Genomic DNA, 26694 nt, shown 5'->3' with positions numbered 1-26694 from the left:
GTTTCTGAGAAGCTCAGTTGTTCAGGATTTCCTGGGGTCCTGTAAGAGCTAAATGTATGGCTGAGTATTCTGTTTTCTTGTTTCCATGTGTATTATAACCTTGTAATAAATGTTCCACTGTTTATGGATCTGAGTGCCTCAGACCTGTAAGGCTCAGCTGCCTTTTGGGAGTTGTGCTGCCTCCAAGTAGTAAGCACTGCCCCTTACTCATTATGTGACTCAGATGAGTTGTTAACCATTTTGTGCCTCAGTTTCCTCCTATCCAAAAAAGGAATATTAATTACAGGCCGATGTTAAGATTAAATTAGACGATACTTGTAAAGTACTTAGAATGTTTTTATTACCCCTGGCATGTAATAAATAAGCAATAAATACTAGCTGCATTTATAATCATATCAGTAGTAGCTAAAGAATAACTCAAAAGAATGCCCTTTTTGTTTCCTCTTTAGTTCGTGAGCGAACCGTGAAACTGGTCAAAGGAACTGGCGATTATCCCTGGGGATTCCGAATTCAATTCTCCAAACCAATTGTGGTAACTGAAGTGGATGCTAGTAAGTTATCTCACTACAGCAACTGTAATTCGGACAGGAACAACTATCTCAAGCCTCGCGCAATATACTATACTAAATAGCCTCCAATATTATAGTCTTGTAAAACACATATATGCAAGAGAAGCAATTTCTAACTCTCAGTCTATAAAAACTCATGATGATTGGCAAGTGGCCACATCATGATCAATTATTTTTTAAAAGACCATGTTTTCCTGATGGAACGGACACCTCTGGTATACACAGGGCCACCCCACTAAAGAAGAGCCCTACCTGTACCTACGGAAACAGGGCTCAAGCTCTGGAGATAGAAGGGTCTTATGAGTAGGCAGCTGCCTATTTACTAGTATTTAATAGTTTCCAGGAGCAGTTCCATTCCCCCTAAATTATTCCCTTTCTGGCTTCTCAGATTGATTTCCTAACAAGCAAATTAGGAATTAGTAGATGCCTAATGAAAGATAGATCCTTTGCTCCCTGATCTGTTAGATATAAAGATAAGATAAATATACCCATACCCAGCATGGTGCATTAGGGGAGGCCTAATGAGGTTATCACAGAGGGATGCCCAAGGCCACTAGGGGTTTCACAGTCCCCATCTGGACTGTGAGTTTTCCAAGGTCAGAAACTGTATCCTATCCATTATTTTAATCCTCAATACTTTGTGCAGTGTCCCAAAGGCAACAAAGCAGATGCCCCCCAAAATGCTTGTGGAGTGACTACGAGAGCCCTAGGTACCTGAAGGCTGGGGCAGTGTGGATAGAGGGGAAGGGAGGCATACTGTCCAGGAAGATTACAACACTCTGGCTTGCCCTGGTACCCAGGTGCCGTTATCACCCAGGGTCACATTTTGTTTTTCTTTGCTTATCAGCATTCGGATGTTTCCTCTGTGTACTCTCTGTGATTCCTTTGAGAATATGTTCTCCTATCTGTAAAGAAGTAGATGACTACTCAACTCTGGGAAAGGCCAGAGGGGTGACAGCTGCAGCAGATGAAACTGTTGCCTTCAACCCCAGCCTTTCACAGTCATAGGTGATATCAGTGGGTAGGAAACAGTGTGCACAGACAACCACCTATTTTTTATATGAATGGAGTATCTAGATAGAATGTGAGATATTCCTGGTGCAGCATGGAAGTCAAGTTTTACAGTTTTAGGACCCATCTTAAGGAAACAACTTCTCACAGTTTATCACTTATGCCAGGTGATCAATGGCACAGATTTTGTATAATGTAGAGGCTTAGTCTCCTTTAAATGAAGCATAGGGGGAATGCCTAAGTACTTAGCAACCTAGATATCTTTCACACTCACTGATGTTTGTAAGGAAAGAAATTTATTTACTTATTTATAATATCAAAGTAAAAATTAAATTTACTTTAAATATAAAAGCCATGTGATGTTGCAGAGAGGAAAGACACTCACATTCACTGGACACCTAGTATGAGCAGGGCATTTTATATATGTACTTCTATATAATCTATACAACAGAACTTGAAACTTGGTATTATTACTTCCATTTAACAGATGAATATATTAAGGCTCAAACTGGTTGAACAACTCACCTCAGGTTATATAGCTTTATTATGGCTACTCCAGGATTCATACCTCAGAATTTCTACCTTTAGAACCAGAGTTTTTGCCCTATGACTTATATCAGTTAGGACTCTCTGTCTCAACTAGTAAGAAATTTGACTCAGAATAGAAGGGGATTGATTGACTCAAAAAACTTGAAGGTTCTGAGATAGCACAGGTGTTAGATTTGTTTCATGGCTCAGTTATTTAATCAAAGGCATAACTTCTTTCAGCCCCTTGAGCCAGACTTCCTTAGCGTTACAAGCCTCTCATCTGGATTCAAAACAATCTTAGCAGTTCTAGTTTTCCCATCGCACATCAGAGTCATAAAGAGAGAGGGGACTCAGCTTGGTGCTCTGTGGTGACCTAGATGGATGAGATGGAGGGGGTAAGGGAGGTCCAAGGGGAGGAGATATATGTATACATATAGCTGATTCATTTCATGGTACAACAGAAACTAACACAACATTGTAAAGCAACTATACCCCAATTAAAAAAAAAGAGATAGAGAGAGAGGGGACTGGCTTCAATCCTCAGATGTTCTCTTATTTCCATGTCCCTGGGGACCACTGTAAGCTGTTTCACTTAAGCCAAATGCAAGGGGAATGTCATTGTCCTGGTTGAGTTTCTAGCAAACCAGGGTCCACCCTGGATCTACAGGTGGAACAATGCTTCTTCACATTCCCCAAAGTACCAATAATAATGGAAAAGAGATGGAGAAGATATGAGAAGGCCTCAAGGAACTCTACCACCTCTCAGCCTCAAATCATACTGACACAGTGACTGACACTCTGCACCCAATGAGTGATAAACAACAGTCACACAAACAAAGGAAACATCACCTAGTATACACAAAGGTGGTGTTTTGTCTCTTCCTGATGTAATATTACTTCCATCTTATCCCGTTTTATAAAAATCCTATTATTCTTATCAAAGAATTGCCTTTGAATTTTTCATGACTTGAGTTAACCTACTTTATTCTCAGCTGTTAAGAAAAATATTCAGTACATTAAAAATCACACTAACTCTTCTTAGCTATACAGTTGAACTGACATTGCCCCAAATATCTGACCATTTATGAGCAGGATTCAGTCAGTGCGCTACATAAGATAACTTTTTCTTAATACTCTCCATTAAGCTTACCTTGCAGACCTATTCTTTCCTGCTCTGGGTGAGCTCTGGGATGGATTCTAATTTTTTGTAGTCTCAGACAATAAGAACATAACTGTTTTGTAATTAAAAGTTCAGTGTAGTCTAATAATCATAGAACTACAGGTAAGTCTAATGTAATAATCAAAATTTCTGAATTCTTTTCTAATCTTGAGTTTCCTCTCCCAGCTTGAGCCTCAGGCTTGCAAGAATGGATTATCTTCTTCACTAGTTCTCGCCTCTATTTTCTGTTCATTAGAAATCCCACCTCTATACCTTATAATGCACTTGAATTTTTACCTTTTTCTCCTTTCCTCCTTCTCCAATTGAAAGCCAATACTTCTATCTTCTCGTGACTTATAAAAATACTAGTAAATTAGGAACAGATGTAAATTTCTTTAAGGTAATAAAAGAAATTCCTTTTTCTCCATTTCTGTAGTCTGAGAAATAGACACCAATGCAAAAGCAGATGTGCAAAAGACTGGAGGAAATCACTATGACAGACAAAAGAGAGCATAAGTAGGCAGAAGAGCCTGTAGACAACAATGCAGGTCTGGCCCCTGTGAAAGGAGAGGGAGAAGGAAGCAGGATTGTGTAGGAAGAACCTCAAACTGCACTGTAGCTCTGAGAAATTCTGAGACAGCCCCAGAGTAAAAAGTGCCCATTAGACAAGTCCCACATTGGCCAGAAACGGCCTTGCTCCAGTACCCCCTCCAAATTCAGTCACTGGCTGGAAGTAGTGACTTAGTGGGAGGAATGTAGCCTTCGTGTGAGGCAGGATGACCAGAAAGTATAGCAGTTGAAGGCTTTCACTCAATAATAATCCTCACAGTAGTTTCTCTTGAAGGTATATCTAGGCAGTGTAGACCTAAGAACTCTATGTAGAGTATGGGATATAAAGCCTTCAGGAAGGAAAAAAAAAAAAGGCAAATTGAAAGAAATAATTCCCATAAAGGTGTGCCAAATATTACTTTGAAAAAAAATACAGAAAGAAATTAAAAAACACTTAAATTAACGGCAGGAAAAGTGTGTATGGTTTGTAAATCTTAATGTTTAAAGACGTCAGTTCTTCCTTAAATTGACCTATAGATATAATCCCAATTAAAATTCTAGTAGAGTGGCTGTTTTTGTTTTCGCTTTTGTTTTTCTTGGTAAAAAATATTCAATTAGATTCTAAAATATTTATAGAAAAGCAAAGGGCCAAGTTATTAACTTTGATGTGAATGAATTTCAATTAAAGTTTAATCAGCTAATCAAATATATATGTGACTATTAAGCAGATAATTCTCTTAATGATTGGGGAAGGGGGGGGTTTACCCTAATGTTGGTGGGACTTGGGGGTGGTAAGGGTGAACCCCAGACGAATGAGGAGAGAGTAGAAAAGGAACACGGCAATAGAACTCAGGCGAAAAAACATAAACATTACAAATTTTGTCCAGGGTCAACCTTACTCTGTCTCTTAGTGCCCTTCAAATTAACAAGAACAAAAACCAATTGTGGCTCTAATTATTTCTATATAGACAAAAACAGTCAACTTTTTATCATCAAGTGGTTTCTGACTTCTTACAATGTTTTAAAGGACATCTGGCTTTAAGAAAATAAATGTTCATTCATGGGGAATGTGTTCACGATGTTCCTCAGCTTTCCACTCCACTTAACTCCTCTCCCCCTTCCTCCTCGCTCCATTTTCTCTCTCTTCTGTCCTCTTTCCCTTCTCCCTACTCTCCTCTTTATACCTTGACTTTGCAAGATTAGCCTTAAACAAAGAAATAAAATAATTCATAAGAAAAATGAAAATGACTACCCTTTCAAATTCAAACATAAGTTTAGCAAATTTTTGCAAAATATCAAAAACCCTGACATACTTTTCATGCCTGCCTTCTAGACAAAATAACTAAATGCAGTTTAATAAAATGTTATGATTTCTTTAATGTCTGATACTGTCCAACTGAGACAGTTAACTGTATCTCATTCATTCAGATGTGAAACAAATCAAAATATATGCATTGTAAATGATGTATTTAGGAGGCCCTGAGGTTTTGTAATAGGAAAAGCTGAAGCATCTCTACTGTAGCAAAAAAGGTACAATACACAGTTAACCTAGGATTTTATTCAACATCAGAAAGTGCTGCCTTGGCAGGGATTCATGTATGCTGAGTCTACTTCTCTTTTTTTAAAACGTATTCCTCAATGCTGAAAAGCAACCCCTGAAATCCACTGTCTAGTCAAATCTACTAAATGAAGGGTTGAGGGGCTTTAAAATTACATGTATTTTAGCATTTCTGAGAATCTCATTCACACCACAAAACATTGTTCTGGATGCACCAGAGAGGCTTAATTACACACTGACGATAAAAAGATAAAGCAGGAAGACCTGTAGGTGCGATAGAATTATTATCCTTAAGTATACAGAGAGGGAGCTTGCTCGTAGCTTACATAACTAATTGTCCACACCCAGCTGTCATTTGCATGAACATTTTCTATGAAAGCCTAAAGGATTGTGAGATCTGGCATAAACAAAAGAAACAGATGTTCCAACTTTGATACAAAGCAAACTTGAAAAGAAAACTACACATTTAGGGATGGGCAGACCATAGAGGAAATTATGGACAGGGCCATCTTTCTGGAAGCTCTAGAACTTAAAATGCTACTGTTATAGTAAAATTTTTTTAAATGAAAAGGACAAGCCTGCTTTTTAATTTTAAGGTTTTCAGATTCTGCACTATATGTAAATATGCATGAAAGGATGAAGTAGCTCGGCATTTAACTCTTTATAATAAATACAGAAATATGTAGTCAGGTATCCTACTGGGGAAACAAACTTAGAAAAGCATGGTTTTGTTTTCTTACCACCTTGATCATTCCTTTGCAATGTAGGATGTATACTTCCATCTGCTCCCAAGAGCAGCCTCAAGTAGGGCAACTGTCTATGTGGTATATTACAGAGTCACCTTGAAATACCTCCCTCCCCTAAGAAATCCTAATGCCACAAACTGTCACCATAATTAGTAGATAAAGGGAAAATTTGTAAGTTGCATTCAGATTAGAGGAACACAGTCAATACCCTCTATAATTAAAGCTAAAAGCAATCAAATAAACTATCAAGAAGCATTACACCGCAGAAGTAATTCCTCGACAAACAAGAATAATTTTCACTCATAACTCAATAATACAAAGATAAATAACACAGTTTTTAAATGAGCAAAGGATTTGAATAGACGTTTCTCCAAAGAAGATAAACAAATAGCCAATAAGCACATAAAAAATGATTCCACATCAGTAGTCATCAAGGAAAGCAAACGAAAACCACTCCATACCCACTAGGATGGCTATAATCAAAAAGTCAAAAATAACAAATATTGGCAAGAAAGTGGAGAAATTCAGAACACTTATACAATGGTGATGAGAATGTAAAACGGTATAGCCACTTTGGAAAACAGTCTGACCATTCCTCAAAACGTTAAATAAACATAGAGTTACCATTTGACCTGACAATTTCACTCCTAGGTATATACCTAAGACAAATGAAAACGTAAGTCCACAAGAAAATTTGTACACAAATTTTCATAGCAGTATTATTCATCAAAAAAAAAGGAAAACAATACAAATTATCATCCACTGATGAATGGATAAACAAAATGTGCTATATCTTTACAATAAAATATTCATTCAGCAATTGAAAAGAATGCAGTGCATACAATGTGGATGACTCGAAAATATTTTGCTGAGTGAATGACACTGAACACAAAAGACCACATATTATATTATTTCACTTATACAAAATGTCCACAATAGGCAAGTCCATAGAGACATAAAATAGATTAGTGGTTGCCTAGAGCTGAGAGGTTGGGGGAAAGAGAGAGTGACTACTCTTGGTTACTTAGTTTTTTTCTGGGGTAACAAAAATGTTCTAAAATTATATTGTGATGATGGTTGCAGAACTCTGTGAATATACTAAAAAACATTTAATTATACACTTTAAATGGGTGAAATTATATGGTATGTTAGCTTTGACTCAATAAAGGTGTTAAAAAAACAAATTATTTCCATATTGCTGGATCCTTTAAGTCACATTGTTGTTTAAAGCAAAGTTTACTTGGGAGAGGAGATCTGTTATCAAACACTCATACCTTTGATTATATAGTAGTTTATGACTTCATCTATTCAATCATTTAGCATATACAGATCAGCACAAATAGCTCAGAAGTTTGACTTTCACTTCCATCGTACCCCTTAAAATTCTTTAGTTATCAATTTACTTTTCTTACTCCAGATTTAATCACTTTCCCTCCATCTTTGTTCTTCTTGACTTTGTGAACAGAAAATTTAGAATACCATTATTATGGTTACTTCTGTGGTATCACTGTAGAACTGTTGACCATTTTCTCCATCTTGAAATTCTTCCTTTGCCTTCACTGATCTTATACTCTTACTTCCATGCTCTCTAGGACCTATCTTCTCCTTTATGTTCCTCTTTGGCTACCCATTTCCTCTCTGTCCTTAAAGAGAATTATGATTATTCTTCAAGATTTTGTCCTCAGTGCTCTGTACTTCTCTCCTTACGTTTGTCCCTTTGGTTATAAATTCTGAATCCATTTCTCAGGCCAACTTCATATCCTAGGTTTCGAAGATATTTTCATACCTGGCCCAATGAACATTTTCAGTTTTTCTCTTCCATGGTTATCTCAGTATATTTAGCCAACCTTTTTAATACCCCTACCATGTGCCAGAGATTATACTAGCCACGGGAAATACCTAAATAAATAAATAAATTTTACTTGCTCATGAGATGCTTATAGTCTATTAGGAGTAGGAAGGCATCTGCCCCTACTCGTGCAAATGAGTGCAATGAGGTATTTTAGGTCCTATGACACCATTTTATACCTTCTATTCATTTCTAGTTCCCGTTTCCAGAGCCTGTATTGCAGGCCTGTATTGATTCTGATAATAATATCTTTGCTCAGATGCTTAACTTAGTCTCTCCCTATTCTAAATTAATCTTCTGAAAACCACTGTATATCTATTTTCTGCTCACAAACTTTTTTTTTTTTTTTTTTTTTTTGCGGTACGCAGGCCCCTCACCACTGTGGCTTCTCCCGTTGCGGAGCACAGGCTCCGGATGCGCAGGCTCAGCGGCCACGGCTCACGGGCCCAGCTGCTCCGCGGCATGTGGGATCTTCCTGGACCGGGGCACGAACTCGTGTCCCCTGCATCAGCAGGCGGGCTCTCAACCACTGCGCCACCAGGGAAGCCCTGCTCACAAACTTTTAATGGCTCTGTATTATTGAAGGATCAAGTAGAAATTCATCATCTTCACATCCAAGACCCTTTACACACTGGCTGCCTTTCAAACCTTATCCTCCAGGCTCACTGTATCCAACCACAACCTCTGCTCCAATTGATCTGAGTCACTAACTTTTGGCATGTCTTTAAAACATTCTGCTTGTGCACCTTTGCTCAGAAGATTTTCTTTCTTGGCTTGCTTGCTGATTGTTTGAGGTTATGCTAACTTTGGTAACAAAATATACATTAATGGTTTAAGACAATAAAAGCTCATTAGTCACTCATGCTGATAGTCCCATGTGGATGTTCTTGGTTGGAAGATGGCTGCTTCCCACATAATTGTTTGAGATCCAGGTTTATTTTTTCTTTAGTGTGTCATGGCATAGGATCTTGAAGTCATCTGCATCTGGCAGGCAGATGGGTAAAGAATAGGAAGAGTGGTCCATGGGATGTTTTTATGCGCCAGGCCTGAATGTGGTATACATCACTTCTATCCCATTCCAACGGCTAGAACTCAATCATATTGCCAAACTGCAAGAGAGTCGGAGAAAAGCTGTCCAAATGTGAGCCCAGAGAGAGGAGAAATTTGGTTTGTGAACACCCAGCAGTCTTTCTCACCCTGCCTTCCTCATTACTCCCCACTATGGAGAATCTACTTATTCACCAAGGTCAAACCAAATTCCACTTCTCTGGAAAGCATTTCTTAGCCACTCCAAATGGGAGTGAGAATTCCCTTTTCTGAAGTTTCACAATACCTATTATCTTTGTGTTTTTACACTTGCTGCTCAGAGTATTGCACTATTTCTTTCTGATTATGCATGTCTTTTCTTCTCCAATAGAATTCTAATCTCCTTGAAGGTATAATTTTTAGGTCATTCATTTGTTCAACATGTATTCATTGGAAGACTACTGTATAAAGATATAATATTTAGTAGCATATGGAATACAAAAATTGATAAGTTGTTTCTGGATCGATATCATCATTTTGGAATTTGATTCAGAAAGCATTGCCATAATCAAGGTCTTTAAAGCAATGGAGGAAATTTTTTCAAATGATCAGCCATACCATGAGACTTTAATTCACCACAAGGATGATATTATGCAAATGAATGGATATATCAAATATTACTCTTCACTTAACCTTCCTACATTGATTGACCATTTCCTATCCAAGCAGAGATCTTCCCTACTATTATAAACAGACTTAGACAAACTATAGTCATTACTAAAAATATTCAAAGTCATGTTACCTCACCAAATGAGTCATGCTTTCAGATTAAAAGTATTTGAGGAGGTTTATGACATTCTAGATAATGACAGCCTAATACTGCTGCGTAATTACTCTGCAAGCCCGTAAAACCTCACCCAGCACTAAGATCTAAGAAAGAGGAAATGGGTTTAAACTGAAGTGAAAAAGAAAAAATAGATTTAAACTGTTGCAGAAAGAATCTTGTTCAAATATATGGGACACCTTATTTAAAATAAATTAACCTTGAAATGATTTATTATATCCTTTTTTACCCCTAGAGAATATTAGGTATGTCACAGTAAATGGAGATGCCCCAAAACCGAGGGATAAAATAAATAGCCTCTGGAGAGGTCCTCCCCACCTTCCAAAACTTAAATCTTAAGGCCTAAGGCTATTTTTGGTTTCCTCTCTGAGATGGCTTAGAAAGGAGCCTATACAATGAAAAGTAAAAGCAGCTCTTTATTTCTTTTTTCTCTGACTACTCCAAGATCTGTTTTTGCCAAAACTTCTTAAGTATTTCAATTACTTGTTCCTTCAACAATACTGCTGAGAAGCTCTGCCCCCCACCTCCCTTTTTATAGATGAAGATATTGAGGTTAAGTGATTTTCTCAGGGTTACAAAGAGACCTAGCAGCAATGAAGGAATGAGAACTACCAGTTCAACCTTCTGGTAGATGAATAGATTGAGTTTCTGAGCAGCCTTGCTATTATATTGCAAAGAGGCCATGCAGATGCCTGGATGAATGTGCAAAGAAACTATGTCCTGGAAATGAAAGGAGCCTGCAAGGACAGTATTTTCCTTCTTATTAATGACATCAGCAATTGTCTAAAGTTTGAAAGGAAGGCCCTTTACAGAAAGAGCCTTTTAAAAAGGGGACAAACAGCAGGGCAATCAATTTGGGACCCCTCCTCAATGAGACCCTTGTTGTCTGTCTACTTACAGACAGTGCTGCTGAGGAAGCTGGGCTCCAGATTGGAGATGTGGTGCTGGCTGTCAATGGCACTGAGGTCACCAGTGTGAAGCATGCAGAAGCTGTGCACCTTGCAAGGAAAGGTAGGTGGTCTACAGAGTCCAGGGTTGATCTGAAGAAACAGAGAGCTGAAATACAGTAGGGAATGCGAACATGAGGAGGAGGCAACCACAGAATGGGTATAACTTCACTTCTCTCCTGAGGCTACCATTACTGCCTTGTCATCAACATGATTTCTCATAGGAATTAAATCACATTTCTGCCCCTTGTTCCTTCTGTATTGATGGCCAGCCGCAAAAGTGAAACCAGAAAGTGGCAGTAAGCAAAATGTGCTCTATTTATTACCAATATATTTCCTTAAACTCCTTGCCATGAAAGTAGCATTACAAGAATCCATTTAGTATGTCTCTTTTCCCCTTCCTCCCTTCCTTTGCCTCTCCCTCTCATTCTTGCATCCTCCTTCCTTCCTCCCTTCCTTTCTTCCTTCCTTTATTCTTTTCTGTCTTCCCATCAGTTTTTAGAATTAACAGCCTCAGGGTTTTAATGTTATAAAAGAGAGAGAAGGACAAAAAGAAATCACAAACCTAAATCTTCTACAGTTTCTCCTAGGGCCACTTGAGGCCTGCCCTTCTAGCAATTTACACAGGTGGGACCACCAAGAGAACAAGGATAACACATGCCCTGTACCCTTGTATCCACTCACATTAAAATATTGGAAAGGTTAATACCACAGTCCTCTCTGCAAAACAAAGTTACTTTCTTTGGCATCATGTGACAAATCCTCATCTCCCCAGAGACCTAAAAATAAACAGCTGGTAATTGCTGTGTTCCATCATGGAATTATTTGGTGAGGTGTCCTATTCCTGGCTTCCCAAAGGCTGCATGCATACCTCTGTGGCCCTGAAATATATTATCAGGCAATGAGGGATTAAAATGTGTGCATTTGGGATAGGCCACATGTGCCATAAGTATAACCTGCTGAACAGTATGTATCGCTCACTATTTCTCAGGATGCCATCATGCTTGTGGGTTAGCAACAGCAAGAGACTTCTCTAGTGCAGACCAGCACAAGAAAATCACTAACAAATGTTGTGTCCTGATAAGCATTCTGGAGCTTTTGAGGTAGAATTTAGCTTAGTATTTGGCTGCTTGTCATGTACTTGGTGCACCAGGAATCCAAGGACACTGTCAGCAGGCGCAGGAACTACTCATAAGTCCTACATAAATATTTATCCTTATGCAGTACAGATTAAAAATCGAGATAATACGGTAATGATTATACTCATGAATTGGTAGTATCCCATTCAATGAGGGAATACTACCCCTTGCTACTGGATCTAGCTGTTCCTAGGTTCTTTCTCACAAATTAATTTTCCAATTTTTGAGTTAAATAAAATCTAATTTTAGTAATATTTCCACTCTTAGTACTTCTTTTATTTTTCCCCAAGAAGCTTAATGTTCTTTATAGCATTGAAGCATTCAGCCTCAGTTAATGGAAGATAGAAAACAGCTCTAAAACTTGAATGGAGGGTTTTTGGATTTCTAAAAGATGATGAGCTAACACTGATGCTGGGAAAAGAGCTAAATTCAGCACCCTAGCTTGTGCTGTCCCTGGCAGTTATCTGTAGGATGGTTTTATATGCTGTTATTATCTGAGTTCCGCCACTCCTTGTTTGCCAGCGTGGACTTCCTATCCCAAGACCCTGACCCTCAGGGAACCTCCCCGTGTCTTTGTCAATCCTCCTCAAACCCAACAGTAGAGATGCCTCAGAAGCAAAAAGGTGAATTATAGACCTGAGCTGTTAAAGTAAGGACAGTAAGAGACTTTTATGGAAACAAGGATATTTGGTACCTGTGTATGTTTGGAGGGGTGGGAACTACAGCCAATAGCTAAAGAGAGCTGAACATCTCATATACGGAATGGCTGAGGGGCTGTTTCTTTCTTATTTTTTTTATTTTTATAAATTATTTATTTATTTTTGGCTGTGTTGGGCCTTCGTTTCTGTGCGAGGGCTCTCTCCAGTTGCAGAGAGCGGGGGCCACTCTTCATCGTGGTGCGTGGGCCTCTCACTGTCACGGCCTCTCCCGTTGCGGAGCACAGGCTCCAGACGCGCAGGCTCAGTAGTTGTGGCTCATGGGCTTAGTCGCTCCGCGGCATGTGGGATCTTCCCAGACCAGGGCTCGAACCCGTGTCCCCTGCATTGGCAGGCAGATTCTCAACCACTGAGCCACCAGGGAGGCCCCTGAGGGACTGTTTCTTAGTGTTTTTCTCCCCATTATAGCCCTGGTGGCCAATTCCCCACCACACTCCACTGAAAGCCGGACAGATGGCACCACCTGTTATGGACAGTCAGCGAGAAACACCAGAGTAGCCCTTGAAACACAGCTGGATTAGGGAGTTGATCATTCCTTCCTCAGGCTTAATCTTCTGCACATTTCTAAGGCTACCAGCTTTTAACTGAGAAATAATAAAAATTTAAAAGATGCAAATAAAATGGAGAGTAAAAAAAGGAAACAATAAAAAAGGAAAAACAAAGTTTTAAAAATAATAAAACACTATTTGAACACTGCATAACAATAAATTTGAAAGTTAGATAAATAAGGGGGCTTCCCTGGTGGCGCAGTGGTTGAGAGTCCGCCTGCTGATGCAGGGGACACGGGTTCGTACCCCGGTCCGGGAGGATCCCACATGCCGCAAAGTGGCTGGGCCCGTGAGCCATGGCCGCTGAGCCTGTGCGTCCGGAGCCTGTGCTCCGCAACGGGAGAGGCCACAACAGTGAGAGGCCCGCGTACTGCAAAAAAAAAAAAAAAAAAAAAAAAAAAATTAGATAAATAAGAACATTTTCCACAAGCATTTAAAGAGCCAAAATTAGTGCAAGAATAGTTAGAAAATTTGTATAGACTATAATAAAATATTTATAGAATAAACAAAGAGACCACCTTGCCTCTCCTCCATTTCCATCCTCCCCCCGATTCCTCACTCAAAAGCCCAGGATACAGTCACTTTTATAGATAAAACGTATCCAACTTTCATAGAACAAATAATCCCTATTCCATAGAGTTTTTTCAGAAAATAACAAAGAGTGAATACTTCTCAGCTCATTTTATAAATCTACTGTAACTTTGATTTCAGAACCAGGTTAGTATAGTATGAAAAACTAAATCATATGTTAATTTTACTTTTGAGTGTATAGATGCACAAATCCTAAGAAAAAATAGTAAATACCTGAAGCAAACTGTTTATTAAAATTACACATAATACATCATAATCAAGTAGAGTTTATTCCTAAATAAAGACAGCTTATAAGAAAATATTGTAACACAATTCATCACATTAATGAATTAAAGAAAAAAAATCACATGACTATATAAAGAAGAAAAAATCATGTATCAAGTTTTATATATATATATATATATACACACACGTATAATATATATACATATAATTCTCTAAATAGTAGGAATAGAAGTTTCTTTTCATAACTTGATAAAGTCTGTCTACCAAAATTCTAACCATGAAAAGAGAAAAATAAATAAAAGTGTATACACAACAACAATAAAACATTTAATAGAGAAACTTTTGGACACATTCTTTTGAGATTGAGAAGAATAATGCCAATTTTAACAACCTCTGTTTATATAACATCAAAGGTCCTGACTTGTCCAATACACAAGAAAGACAAATAAAGGTATATGGTCTGTAAGAAAAGAGACAAAACCATTATTATTTCTAGATTATATGATTATTACAAAATCAATAGACTGATGCTTAGAAGTAGTTAGAGAAAGATTGACCAAACTAAGATCTCCTTATAAAAATCAGGAGTGTTCTCCTACACCTGGAATAACCAAAAAGAGAATAAAAGGAAACTAATATATGATGAACAATAGAAACAAAACTACAAGGTAGAAAAGAATTAATCTAACAAAGAATGCACAAGGACTTCATGAAAAAATGTTTACAACTTGACCAAAGTACATAAAAGGACACCTAAATATAACTGGAGATACATAGAATCCTTATGGGTGGAAAAGCTTTGTAAAGATCTTAATTCTCCCAAAATTAATCTAAAAATTCAATAAATTTTCAATAAAATTGTATTTTAAATGTTTGAGTAGCTTGTCAAACTTATCCTCAAATATATGTAAAGAATAAATGTCTACAAATAGCTACATCATTTATGAATAGGGCAAACAAGGGCAGAGGATCTTTTCATATCAGATATTAATATATATTATGAAACCATAATAATAATAAATTAAAAATGTAGTACTGTCACAGAAATAGACCAGTGGAACGGAATGGGTTAGAAAGTTCATAAATGGACTTAAAAAAATATTAAAGCTTGACATACGATAAACGCCCCACAAAACAATGGGAAAAGGACAAACATTTTAGTACATTATTTTTATGGAGAATTATAATTTGGATGGATTCATACCTTCATGTATTATGCCTTATTCTTTATACCATATACCAGGGTTGACCTCAGATGTATTAATGACCTCAATTTTTAAGTTAACAGCATAATGTTAATAAAAGAAATTATAGTAGAATAACTTTGTTAGTGATCAGAGAAATGCAAATTAATAAGGTGACATTTTAGATCCACCAGGTTAGGGGAAAAAAGTGGAAATTAGATTATAGCCAGCTTTGGTAAGGATATGAGGCAGTGAGAATCTTCATGCAGTCTTGCTGGGCTCTAGGCATCTCAGAGAGCACTGGCAATATCTAGTGAAGTACCTGTAGATCCTTTGTCCTACCAATTGCACGTCTGGGCATTTAAGCCCAAAGAAGCTGCTGAGAAGACAAATACAAGGACGTTCATTGCAGTGTTCTGTGTGGTGGGGAGTAGTTAGAGGCAGTCTGGGTGACTGTCACTAGAGGAATGGATAAGCAGACCAATAATGGATGCATACTCTGGACTTCTATGCCTTCTTTGAAATAATATACGAAATGCACATTTAGCCAGCACCATGGATAGATCCTTAAAAACATGGTTTTGAGTTAAGAAAAAGATAGAAATAGAATGAGATGTTAGCAAAATACCATTTATGTAAAATAAAAAGACATGCACAAAAGAGTGTATTCACAGTCCTATATCAAACATGTTTTGTGAGTGCCTATTGTGGGGAGCAGAATGTTTGAGGAGAATCAGGAATGGCAGGAAAAAATAAAGTAAAACAAAAACCAAAAGGGGGCTGTACTCTAAACACAATTGCGTGCAATGACCTCAGTGTTATGATGGGCTCAGTTGTCTATAGTTGAGTTCAAGAGCAACAGACAAATGCCTCCTGAACGGGGACCCACCCATACACAATTTTAGCTCCATCCAAGTTCTAAAATGTATAGGTGGTAGTCGTGAAGGAAGGCAAAACAAACAAAAAGCACAGCACTACTGAGAGGCAGTGAGTCTATGAGAAGAATATACATGACGTGAAACTAAAAAAAGAAGAGGAGAAAGGGGAAGAAATAATAGGAATAATTTGATTTTTATGTAATGCTTTACATGTTCGATTTTGTTAGCAAGCCTATACATTGGTCAAGGTATTTCTGGAGTATATAGAATCTGAAACAAGATTTTGGAGGTTCTCTTTGGGAGAGGAAGTCACCAACTTGTCTGAAGAAAGTAAAAATTGTGAAACAAATGATAGAGCTTTTTGTTAAATTCATATGAAACACAGAGGTCTTGAAATATATATTTACCAGGTACCTATTAAGAGCGTGTTTAAAAATCTGAATGTTTCCACCTGACTCTTGGGTCTGTTTGCATAAACTTCTTAAAAGTCCATCTGATTGACTGCTATACATGTCTGCACAATTTCACTCCCATGCATGTGAAACTTTGGCAAAATCCTACTATATTACTGATTGCTACGCTGCTGATTTAGATATATAAACACCAAGTAACTTTTCTCGAAACATTAAATCTTAAATCTAACTGAATGCCAGAATCACCTGAGAAACTCTTAAATACAGAATTCATGGTGGGTGGTGGCCTGCACATTTGTAATTTTAATCAAGTCTCCCTGGTGGTTCTTTCACAGCCTGTCTAGCATCAGTACACAGACCAGCATCTCGGAGGCATGGCCAAAAGGTTACAGGCATAAGATTAAAACTCAATTTTGTTAGCTTCCAGTGCAGGTGTTATCATATCTTCCTAGACCAGCATTAGAAAGGGGAATTATTATTGAAATAGTAATTCCATTCAATAATAATAGAATAACATGTTAGTATATGTTATACATTATATAATAGGAAATAATATAAAATAAAACATAATCAAATAACAATTCTGTTCAAATACTAATCACACACACCTAGACAAATTACCTCAATTTTGCTGATGGAAATACCAAAACAGATTTAAGAAAGCGTTTAGTATCACACTGGGAATGACAATAGCTCCATGTGAATTTTCATTTAATTAGGTCCCTCATACTTTCTGGTTTGAGCTATTATAGGGCTTGGTTACTTGCAGAGTCAAATAGAAGATTTAATCATTAAGGAAAAGTGATGAAAAGAAAGAGAGGAAAGGGAAACAATGAAGCTTAATCAACCTGGAAGTCCTTTGGATTCATTAGGGCTCCTTTGTTTCCCTAACAGCAGGCTGTACTAAAAACAAGCACAGAGGTGCCTCTGGAGCCTAGGACCTCGCAGCTGAACGCAGTACCAGCCCACTGCGCCAGCCCTCGGGGACCGCGCTCATCTTGCACGTTGCTCATCCACGCCTGCGAGTGTGGTGGAGTTTGTCTGACAGCAGAGGTGCGACTCTGACACAGTTTAAGATTGGTGGCATAATAAAAGACAGTGATCCAAGGAGAAAGTGTGAATTAGAAAAAGAAATCATTTTTCTCTCTCCTGTAGCTGTAAATAACCTCACCCACAACTCCTTACTTCCAAAACTATAGGCCAAAGCGCTAGGGAAGAAGAGTTTGCCGGAGAGCTTTTCTTTTTAAGGACGCGGTCACCAAAGAGCTGTATTTGCTAAAGACATGGATTTTCAAACTCTTTCATCTCATGAAACAAACAGTTCTCTTAACTCTTTCACATCAGGCCATTCATCCTACCGCATCCTTCCTCCCACTCACACCCAAAAAGCAGGAAAGATTTCTGGGGTGTCCAGTAGAGGAAGGCAATGATTATGTGTCCCATTTCTCCAGGGTGGGGAGATATCTAGAGAAAGAAGTAATGGTGGCACTGGGATAGGTCGTGGAACTTAATGATTTTGTTGCTGCAAAATATTGGGGATGAAAATGAAAGCATACAGGGGAGACTAAATCAGAGCCAAGGAAAGAAAGAAGCATGGTGGTTGGCGACAAAGACTGTGCTCATGAACAGAGCCTCTCAGCAACTGACAGTTGCCTGGGGACTTGCCACTTAAATTGTGGTCCAACATTACCTGAAAGCTCCTTACAAATAAGGAATCTCAGGCCTCATCCCAGACCTACCGAATGAGGATTTGCATTTAACAAACCCACTGGGTGATTTGCATCTACATTTAGTTTGAGAAGCACTGAGCTAGGACATTGGCATATTTTTAGGCTCCCAGTAAATTAACAGATAAATAATAACAGAACCAGAAGGGTTTAATTGTTTGTACTTAACATTTAGTTCTTTTAAAACACACACACACACACACACACACACGCATGCACGCACGCACACTACAATGAGTATATAAATAATCTAATGTGGAGATAACATCAAAAGTCTAAAGTCTCTGTAAATGTCAGGCCCAGGTCCTCCTGGCCCCGGATAGGACCTGCAAAGAATATAAAACCACCACCACCCAACAGCTGTTTGGAACTCAGCAACTCCTCATGCATCAGGATCATGTCCTAACTGTGAACATGAAGAACTTTCGTTTCAATATGAGTGCACCAACTTTCCTTTCAATAAGAATATAAGACCATCTGTATCCTTGTCCCAGAGAGAATTTTTTGGTGTACCAAGTTATGTTTACGGCCGGCTGAAACTCAAGTTTAGCTTGATCAGTATCAGAGAAACCCATATGCAGTCTTTGTAAGCGAGAGAAAAATGACCTCCAGGGGCAGCCCACTGCAGCAGTACATAAATAAGTTGGCAGATGTGTCAACTATGCATATTAGTCCAGGAGTGCAGTTCTTTGGGGACTGAAGTCCAAAGACAAAGACATTTGTGGGTTGCCGGTCAATCTGGAGCATTTCTTCTAATTATTCTGGATGTGTTTTTGACAGGAGCTTAAGGGCAGTTCAATAAATTAAAATGTATTTACATGGCAACGAAGAATCATCTCAACACGCAGAGTTATTTAATTACCAAGGTGCTTTGCGTGCTGCTAAAGTTAAGACTGTGTCAGCCTTTCTGGGACAAATCTTTATTTTCAGGGCCATGTGGCTCAGCCAGAAATGATCCCCTGGGTTGGAACTTGTCACTTATATAAGAGGAGTCTCCTCACTGACCCCCGTTCCCATGGACAGCTCTAAACAGATTGGTAATCTCAATGTCAGACATCATGATGAAGTCAGTGCTGCCAAGGCCAAATGTCCCCCTTCAGGGATGTGGCCTCCATCTCAGAGGAATTGTAAATGTAGTCACAGCCCATTTGCAGTTTTCAACGCATGTCAGGGTTGCTGTCTGTCTGAATGACATTCAGAGAATTTTCTTGAGGCATCAAGAGGTAGGTATATGATGAAAGTCTACGTTCATGCTGGCAGCATCAAAGCACAAGTGGTAAACAGTGACCTCATATTATCAGGGACAGGGACAATTTTTCTCAAGCTCTTCACCACACTGATTCTACAGGAAAGGGGGCACCACTGAAGTCCAGGCACTCCAGAAGGAGAAGATAGGCACTTGGAAGCTCAGGGTCACATCCTCAGCAATGAGTTGGGTAGGCAAAACAAAAAGATAAAAAGCATTTGTACCTAAAGTCTCCTAAAATTTCTGTCTACTTCAAGTTCAAAGGTTAGTAATTGATTTTGATCAGAGACAACATTGGCAACATATACTAGCAGTGGTTTAGATCCTCCCTTTAGCTAACACAGGTCAAGGAAACTAATTATCTTGAATAAAAGTGAGATAGAAAAGCCAAACATCACCTATCTTCTTTCTTTGGATGTAAATCAAAATATGTTAAATATTTAGCTTGCTGTTACTATAGACAGAATGAGCAGACCTGAGTCCTCCATAATCAGACCCAACTAGGCCATGTGGTTGAATAGAAAGAGTTCTGTCTTAGATTCAGGAAACCTGGGTCTCACATTTGATTCAACCCCTTATGAGCTATGGGTCCTCAAAGAAGTCCCTTTACCTCCCCAGTTTTCATTTTCCTCTTCGACATGAGGGGCTGAATCACTAAAGGACTCTCTGATTCATTCCAGTTGTAGAATTCTATTTCACTGATTCCATTTGTGGTAACTATACCTCTTTTTCATCCATTCCTTCTGAAGAGCAACAATCCTTCCAGTTGATTGTAAGAGTTTCAGCCACTGAACTATCTCAAATTCATCCCTCTAGGTCCAGACATCTTGACTCTGGTGGTGGGATCTGACATCAGCTGCTGTCCCAATACACCTTGGCCCACCTGCCGCGGCTACCTATATAAGAGGACCCAGTCTGGGTTCATGAACGGTTGGAGGAAACGGTGGTTCGTGCTGAAGCATGATGGCTGCATCCACTACTACAGACATAAGAAGGTAAACTAAGGGGAAGGGAAAGGGTTGGAGTGAAACCCTGGGAAGTACAGGAAGTCCATTACCAAAGTATTGTCTTGTAAGGTACCATGTATGTGGTAGGATTCTAGAAACAGCGTTCTCTCCAGTGGCTTTTAAAGAACTTTTCCTTCTTCAGAAGTTCAGAGAACTGTAATTTATTTTCTCTGCTGCTGCATAAATCAAGGCTGGCATACATTTCTATCTGATTTATTCCTACTTTCAGATCCTCTGTGAAAACTTTCTTATCAAAGCCAATAAAATAAGAACCAAACTATATACCTAGTACCCTAGAGAAATCAAAGTGGGCTAAGGCAAAGCACAGCTAACATCTTACTAGACCGCTGTGCCTGGGCACTGTTCCTTAGGTTACAGGGACTGATGTTAGTAAGGCTTCTGAAGCACAGCACCTACTAATCCACCTGAAATACTTTGTTTCATTTCCCAGATTTCCTTAGAGCAGTGATTTCTAACCATAGGTTGAGGGTTGAAATCTTCTAGAGAATGTTCTCAAAATATGAGATCCAGTCCTCAACCCAGTTGTTTCTCATTCAGCAAGTCTGGGATGAGGCCTGGGCTTGTGGGTGTGGGGAAAGCACTTCAGGTGATGCTGGCCTGCCGTTCAAACAACCAACCAGCAGGTCAGGGTCTCATCAGCAGAATTGTTCTCTTTGCCCTATGCAATACGATGTTTAATTTTTTTAATCAAAAGCAAGCATCATAAATTTTAGAGATTTCACACAGAAATTCCAATTTCCAATTTCTCTTGAAAAATTCTCTAGTCACAGTTGGTGGGAACTGTGTAGTGACTTCCTCCTCTAGGGAGGGTGAGAGCTGCCCAGTTCAATAGAGGGCCCACTGCTTCCTATGTCCTCTGCCTGGCTGGCTTCACTCTGAACCACCTGTGTGACCTTCTGCTAATAAGCGTGAAAAACAGGAGCTTGGGTTATTTACCTTATCCATGACACAATTTTATTTTTTCTGCCTTTATTTTATATTGCCCTAGTTTCTTGATTTTAAGCTTTTTTTTGTATTTTATATATTTTTTAAGTGACCTTAATTCCCTTCTGGAACAAGGAGTATCTATCTATCTATCTGTCTATCTATAAAGAAATCAGTACACTTAAAAAAATGAGTAGTAATTTTTCATATGGAATCATTGTGAAGACTCCTCATTCCTAGACTGTGAATCATTTATTTGTGACATAGACCAGGAGGTGTCTGCCTTTCGTGGCAATGCGAGCCATACAGCTACTTTGCAAAAACTTTGTCTCCCTCCAGTGCAGGAAAATAGGATTCTCTGTAAGCAGGATGAGAAATGGTGGTCTAGCCTTGTTTTCTGTATTCTGAGTATTAAAGTGGAACAGACCAGAAGGTTCCAACCTGGGTATGCTTCAGAAGCCCCTGAAGAGTTTTCCAGAATACACATGCAAACTATCTCCTTCCCCCTTCCCTCCTGAGTGGGGCCCTGGAAACTGTATATTCTTTTGTAAGCTTTCAAGGCCATTCTGAAGGAACTGATTTGTAGCCTGGATAAGTCCCACAGCAAAGTTTATTCCCATCTACAGTCAGAAGACAAAAATAAAACAATAATGCAAGCTTGCCAATTCTTCTTTCATGGAATAGATGGTTCTTTATCCTGAGATTGTGTCCTTTCTACCTCTCGGTGATGATAATTTTTGTTTCCTCTTGTGAAACGGTGACAATAGTAGATGCTAGCTTTTCTTTAATGGCTTCTTCAGCAAAACAAATACATAAAGCAACCCTATGTCGAGCATCCCATAGTTTAAGATTCCTGGTTCTTGAGACTGAGAATGATTCCTGGAGCAGTGTCTGGGCTTGCCAGGGGGCAATCATGGGGCTAGTGGTGCCTGCAGATGTTATATTTGGCTTGCACAAAGTTTTCATAAATTTTTTAATGAAATGCATTCAGGTGAAGCAGGTACTATCCAATATGCCATAATCCCTACTACTCCTCATTTCCTTACACTGAGTCCAATCATTTAAATTACCAACTAGGCCCTGCAGGGATTTGAGTGTATGAGTCCTGAGGTAGAATTTATGTGAAAAATTAAAAGTGTGGTGGTAGAGAGGTTAGAATTAAAATAGATTTTTTTAAAAAACTGCTTCTAGTCCTCTTTGGAAAAGACATGTACATCTTATAGTAAGTTTGGACACAGCTAAGAAAAAAACATCTTGAGTAACTGCCGTTGTGAGCATCACCACCACAATAGGTCTAACACGGAGATGGTAGAATATAAAAATACAGCTTTATTTTGTTTATAAAGAGCCAAAATCAGATCCCTTGTAATGCTACAAATTCTAGAATACATTATGTCTAATCTTTAGAGTAGACAGCAATGACTGAGAAGAGTTAAGGGGCATAATAAGAACACAACAGATTAAATTAGCAGAAAGTGAACTCAGCTATACAGTATTCATTCATGCAACAAATATTTAAGAGCCAGGCATTATGCTAAGCACTGGGAATACAAAAAAAACCAAAAACACAAAACAAACAACAAAAGAAAACAGACATGGTGCCTGCCCTGTTTGTACTTATAGTTCCATAGAAGAGACTGATATTAAGAAATAGACTTACGAGTAAATATGCAATTGTGATTGGTACAATAAGAAAAATTATGGGATGGGAGAAGAGAATTGTAGCAGTCTGAATCCAAACAAGAGATACAATCACACAGTGATTTAAACAAGTTTAATATAAATAATTATTAAACTATGATAAAAGAATCACTATAGGCTATAAGAAAAATCTATATGCTACCAAGGGAAAGTACCCAAGGAAGGACAAACTTAGAAAATGTACCCCTCTCCAAGGCTGGGGATTCAGATCTCCTTGGGAAATGTAGTTGAATCCACTGGATATCAGAGCCGCTCACTAGTTCGCTGAGACAGAGGTAGTTATTCGGCAGTCAGAGGGCAAACAGGAAGCAACCCTTTGGAGCACAGATGGGGCAGGTAAACTGAAGCTGGTAGCTGGTGCATGGGAGCATAAGAGGAGTTGGGGACACCACTGTGGCAGGAAGCCTGGAGCATGAGATATCCCTGTTGCGAAGAATGTCTGGAGTGAGATAGTGCAGGGAGGACCTCAGGAGACAAACCTATAGGAGAGGGGAAGTGAGCAGAGGGAATCAGGGCACCAGGGTAGGCAGGAGATGTCCATATGGAGAGGGTCACAGGAAGGCTATCATCAGGTCACACTAGGGCTGCAAGGTTTCCAGGGACAGTGTGTTCTGGGTGAATAGCTAAGATAGAGCACCCCCAGATGTCCACACACTCACACTGCAGACCCACCCTAAACCGCTGAAAAGAGCGGGAGGGCCCCTTCCTCTTGCAATGTTCCTCTAGCGCCCTCTACTGAGAAGACAATGCACTTACTGTTAAAAAAAAAACCTATGGAAAGGAATTCCATCCATTATTGCAGAGCATAGATTGAGGAGTGAATTTGGAGCTGAGAAGCAATAAGTTTGTAACTGGCACAAGAGTGAAATGGAGGGTTTAGTATAGATTAGAAGACATGGGAGTATGTAACGAATTCCTTCTTGAGGATGTACTATTTTAGCTTAGGCCTGAGGACTGCAATAAAGCTAGCCGGACAAATGGTTGGGATGAGGGTTCTCTAGGCAGGAAAAGCAACATGTATGATGTCCCTGAGCTGGAAAAAAGCTTGGCAAGTTTGAGGAATTCTGAGAAAGCCCAGTGCGGCTACACCAGCGTGCAAGGAAGAGGACAGGGAAGGCAGGAGGTCCAGCTAAAGGGTTAGGCAGGAGGCTGTCAACTCAGGGTCCTGAGTCAATGACAAGGATTTTTGGATGTTCTTCTAACTACAATAGAAAGCCACCAAAATTCTCTTGGGCAAGGCAATTTCAAAAGATCATTTTGACTGTTACGTGGAGAATAAGTTGGAGGGGGATAAGAGTGGAATGGAAATAACAGTTAGAATGCTAGTACCTAGGGGTAAGACAGGAATAAAGACACAGACCTACTGGAGAACGGACTTGAGGATATGGGGAGGGGGAAGGGTGAGCTGTGACAGGGCGGGAGAGAGGCATGGACATATATACACTAACAAACGTAAGGTAGATAGCTGGTGGGAAGCAGCCGCATGGCACAGGGATATCGGCTGGGTGCTTTGTGACCACCTGGAGGGGTGGGATGGGGAGGGTGGGAGGGAGGGAGACGCAAGAGGGAAGAGATATGGGAGCATATGTATATGTATAACTGATTCACTTTGCTATGAAGCAGAAACTAACACACCATTGTAAAGTAATTATACCCCAATAAAGATGTTAAAAAAAAAAAAAAAGAATGCTAGTACCGTAGTCTAGGCAAGAGGAGAGCCTAGGTAAGTAGTCTTGACCAGAGTGGGAATAAGGAAGCTAAGTGGACAGATCTCTAGAAATATATAAAAGCTGAAATCAAAAGGATTTGGTGATGGGTTAAATGTAGTAGAGAAAGGGGAAATAAAGGACAGCCAAGGATGACTTTGAAGTTTCTGATCAAAGTAACTGGTTGGATAAGATATCTTTTACTGAAAAAGGAGCAGGTTACGAGGGTATAGGGTAAGGTGAGATCAATAGTTCAATTTGAACTACATTTAGAGTATTATATATACTGTATAGTTATAGTATAGCAAATATATATATATGCAGTATTTAAAGCCATGGAAATTGATGAGATTACTAAGGGAGAGAATATAAAGTGAGATGAAAAGAGAACTCTCAAACCCTGAGAGTGGACAAAGTAGGAGGAAATAGGAAGGGTGATTGAGAGGGGTGGCCAGAGAGATAGAAACAAAACCCAGGAAAACATGTGTCATGGAGCCAAGATTTAAAAAAAAACAGTTTCAAGAAGGAAGGTGATAGTGTTTCCTGGCATTGCTGAAGGGTCATACTGTGAAGAGTATTAGGAAGCATCTGCTGGGTTTGGCATTATGCAAAGTCCTTGGAAACTTTGGCAAGAAAAGTCTGGGTTATATAGAGTGAGTTGAGAAAGAAACAATTTATTATATGAATTGGAAAAGTATAAAGAGCATTTGCAGAGCAGTCTTTTGAAAATCTTGCCTATGAAAGAGATTAGAGAAATAGTGTGAGAACTGAAGAGTATTCAGTCCATTTACAGTTAATTTAATTACTGATATAATTGGGTTTATATCTACTATAGTTATTTTTGCTTTCAATTTGTCTCTCTATTCTGTTTCTATTCCTCACCTTTCTTGCTTCCTTTCAATTAAGTTAATAGTTTTATGATCCCATTTAACTTGTAGTTATTAGGTCTTTTAATGTTCTTTCACTGATTACCAAAAATATTACACCGTGCATTTAGATTACTAGAGTCAAACATAAATTAGTACTTATACTATTTTATGGACATCACAGCATCTAATTTAGCCATGCCTTAAGTAATATGTTTGTGTTGTCATATATTTAAATTCTATACAGATTGCAAATCCTCTGAGATATTATTATTTTATACAATCAATATTCTTTTGTATTTACCCATATCTACCTTTTGCATTGGTATTCATCTGTTCCTGCATCTTTAAACAGTTAACCTGCAACATTTTCCATCTTCCAAAAGAATGGTATTTAGTTGGAGGTCTGCTGGGGCTGAATTTTTCAGCTATCTTGGGCAAATATCTTTATCCCCCCCTTAATACTTTAAGAATACTTTTACTGGCTATAGAATTCTAGATTGGGTAGTTGTTTACTTTCAGATCATTGAATATGTCTTTTCACTTTCTTTTGGCTTTCACTGTAACAATAAGACTATTAGATAACTTCTCAGTATAAGTTGTTTCTTTGTGCTTTATTCTGCATATATTCTTCTGAAATTCTTCTGTCTAGTTTAATAGCAAATAAACTCCAGTAAGTTCTTAATTTCAGCAATTATATTTTCAGTTCCAGAGTCCATTTGATTATTTGTTTATATTCTCCTGTTTATGCTGAAATGCTTGAACTTGTCTTTTATTTTTTGATCGTATTAATCATAGTCATGCTAAAGTCCATCCTTTATCAGGATCCTCTATAGGTGCCTGTTTCTTTCATCTGCCATTTCTGCAATTTTGTTTGTGTTAGAAAGGTAAGGGCACTAATCCTAGGTCATCTTAATCTATTCAGTACTAAAATAATTGTAAGACAACCTTCAGTCATTGTGAAGGTTGGTCTTTTTGTCATTCATTCTAATTCCCAAGGTTATTCTTCAAGATTC

The 26694-nt window shown here is 38.6% G+C and overlaps 1 protein-coding gene and 1 long non-coding RNA gene across 2 annotated transcripts in view; one reads left to right on the top strand and one right to left on the bottom strand.

Moving 5' to 3' along the window:
- LOC149749600 (uncharacterized) overlaps positions 1–26694 on the top strand; it is a 98452-nt gene that overhangs the window by 26205 nt on the left and 45553 nt on the right. The window contains exons 4-6 of the mRNA XM_089908411.1: positions 450–551; positions 10740–10850; positions 20270–20448. Of these exons, the coding sequence (XP_089764537.1) occupies positions 450–551; positions 10740–10850; positions 20270–20448 (392 nt within the window). The remainder of the gene's footprint in view (positions 1–449; positions 552–10739; positions 10851–20269; positions 20449–26694) is intronic.
- LOC149749599 (uncharacterized) overlaps positions 4608–26694 on the bottom strand; it is a 156494-nt gene continuing 134407 nt past the window's right edge. Inside the window, exon 4 of the long non-coding RNA XR_016392456.1 lies at positions 4608–10895. This is a non-coding gene — a long non-coding RNA (uncharacterized LOC149749599). The remainder of the gene's footprint in view (positions 10896–26694) is intronic.

The sequence above is a fragment of the Delphinapterus leucas genome, chromosome 3 (assembly GCF_059928025.1).
Source record: "Delphinapterus leucas isolate spDelLeu-1000000601 "Yukka" chromosome 3, BTC_Dleu_Yukka2, whole genome shotgun sequence".
NCBI classification, from domain to species: domain Eukaryota; kingdom Metazoa; phylum Chordata; class Mammalia; order Artiodactyla; family Monodontidae; genus Delphinapterus; species Delphinapterus leucas.
The sequence above is the reverse complement of the archived record's forward strand: the minus strand, read 5'-3'. Positions and strand labels throughout refer to the sequence as shown.